This window comes from Myotis brandtii, unplaced genomic scaffold (assembly GCF_000412655.1).
Source record: "Myotis brandtii unplaced genomic scaffold, ASM41265v1 scaffold207, whole genome shotgun sequence".
In the NCBI taxonomy this organism is placed as follows: domain Eukaryota; kingdom Metazoa; phylum Chordata; class Mammalia; order Chiroptera; family Vespertilionidae; genus Myotis; species Myotis brandtii.
In genome coordinates, this window is record NW_005357736.1 from 1,019,003 (window position 1) to 1,019,877 (window position 875).

General features: G+C 69.6%; 1 protein-coding gene across 1 annotated transcript in view; it reads right to left on the reverse strand.

Annotated features, from left to right (window-relative positions):
* MST1R (macrophage stimulating 1 receptor) overlaps positions 1-875 on the reverse strand; it is a gene marked incomplete at its 5' end in the record, with an annotated part of 11,146 nt that overhangs the window by 5,410 nt on the left and 4,861 nt on the right. Inside the window, 4 exon segments of the mRNA XM_014539001.1 lie at positions 3-120; positions 230-439; positions 594-687; positions 779-867. Coding sequence (XP_014394487.1) covers positions 3-120; positions 230-439; positions 594-687; positions 779-867 — 511 coding nt within the window.

Sequence of the window (875 nt, forward strand, 5' to 3'; positions counted from 1 at the left end):
CGGCAGGGTGGGGGGCAGGGGGCAGATGACCACATCGCCCCGGAGCTCGTGCTGGCAGCTCTGGCCACCCACGGTGACGTTCACGTCCACACAGTCGGCCACGGCTCCGAGGCCGATGTACTGCGGAGACAGCGTGAGGCCTGGCCAGCGTGAGGCCTGGCCGGTCCCTCTCCCTGGGGCAGGCTTCATCCCCACCCTCCGCTATACCCACCTCCGCCCCCACACTCACCTCGAACTTAACAGATTGCTCTTCCGGCTTCAGTGGGGCGAGGCCAGTGCTGGGTGGGTGGGGCGGGGGCAGGAAGCGAAAGCCAGGCAGTGTGAAGCCAGCAGCTCCATCCCCCCGGGCACTCAGGTTCCCTGTCACCCACCCCTGGGGGCCTCGGACCACGTATTCGGGCAGGTGGCACCACTGCTTCTCCGGGAGCTGCCCCGCACACTGCCGGGGCCCAGGCGAGAGTGGTTAGGCGGGCATTCCACCGTGGCCATCCCAGTCCCCTCAGCCCAGCGTGGGGGGTGCTGGGGCTCAGGGGACGGGCTGGCCTTCCTCCCTCCTGGCCAGTGCCCACGTGGCAGCCGCCGGCCCCGCTCACCGGGTTTTCCACGGCCGTAAGCCCGTCGTGGAATGACAGCGCCAGGCGCCACACTGCGGTCAGATGCTGGCCACGGATGGTGACGTGGGAGCCACTGAGGAGGAGAGCAGGCCGGTGGGCTTGGGTGCTCTGGGGGTGGCTCCCTCGTTCCTGGGAGACCAGAGGGGGAAGGAGGTGGCACTTACGTGTAGCCGCAGTTGGGGCTGATGCCCAGCACGATGGGGTCTTCCCGGTAGTGGAAGGTCCAGGCGCCCGGCACCGGGGCGCCCCCCACCTGCAGGC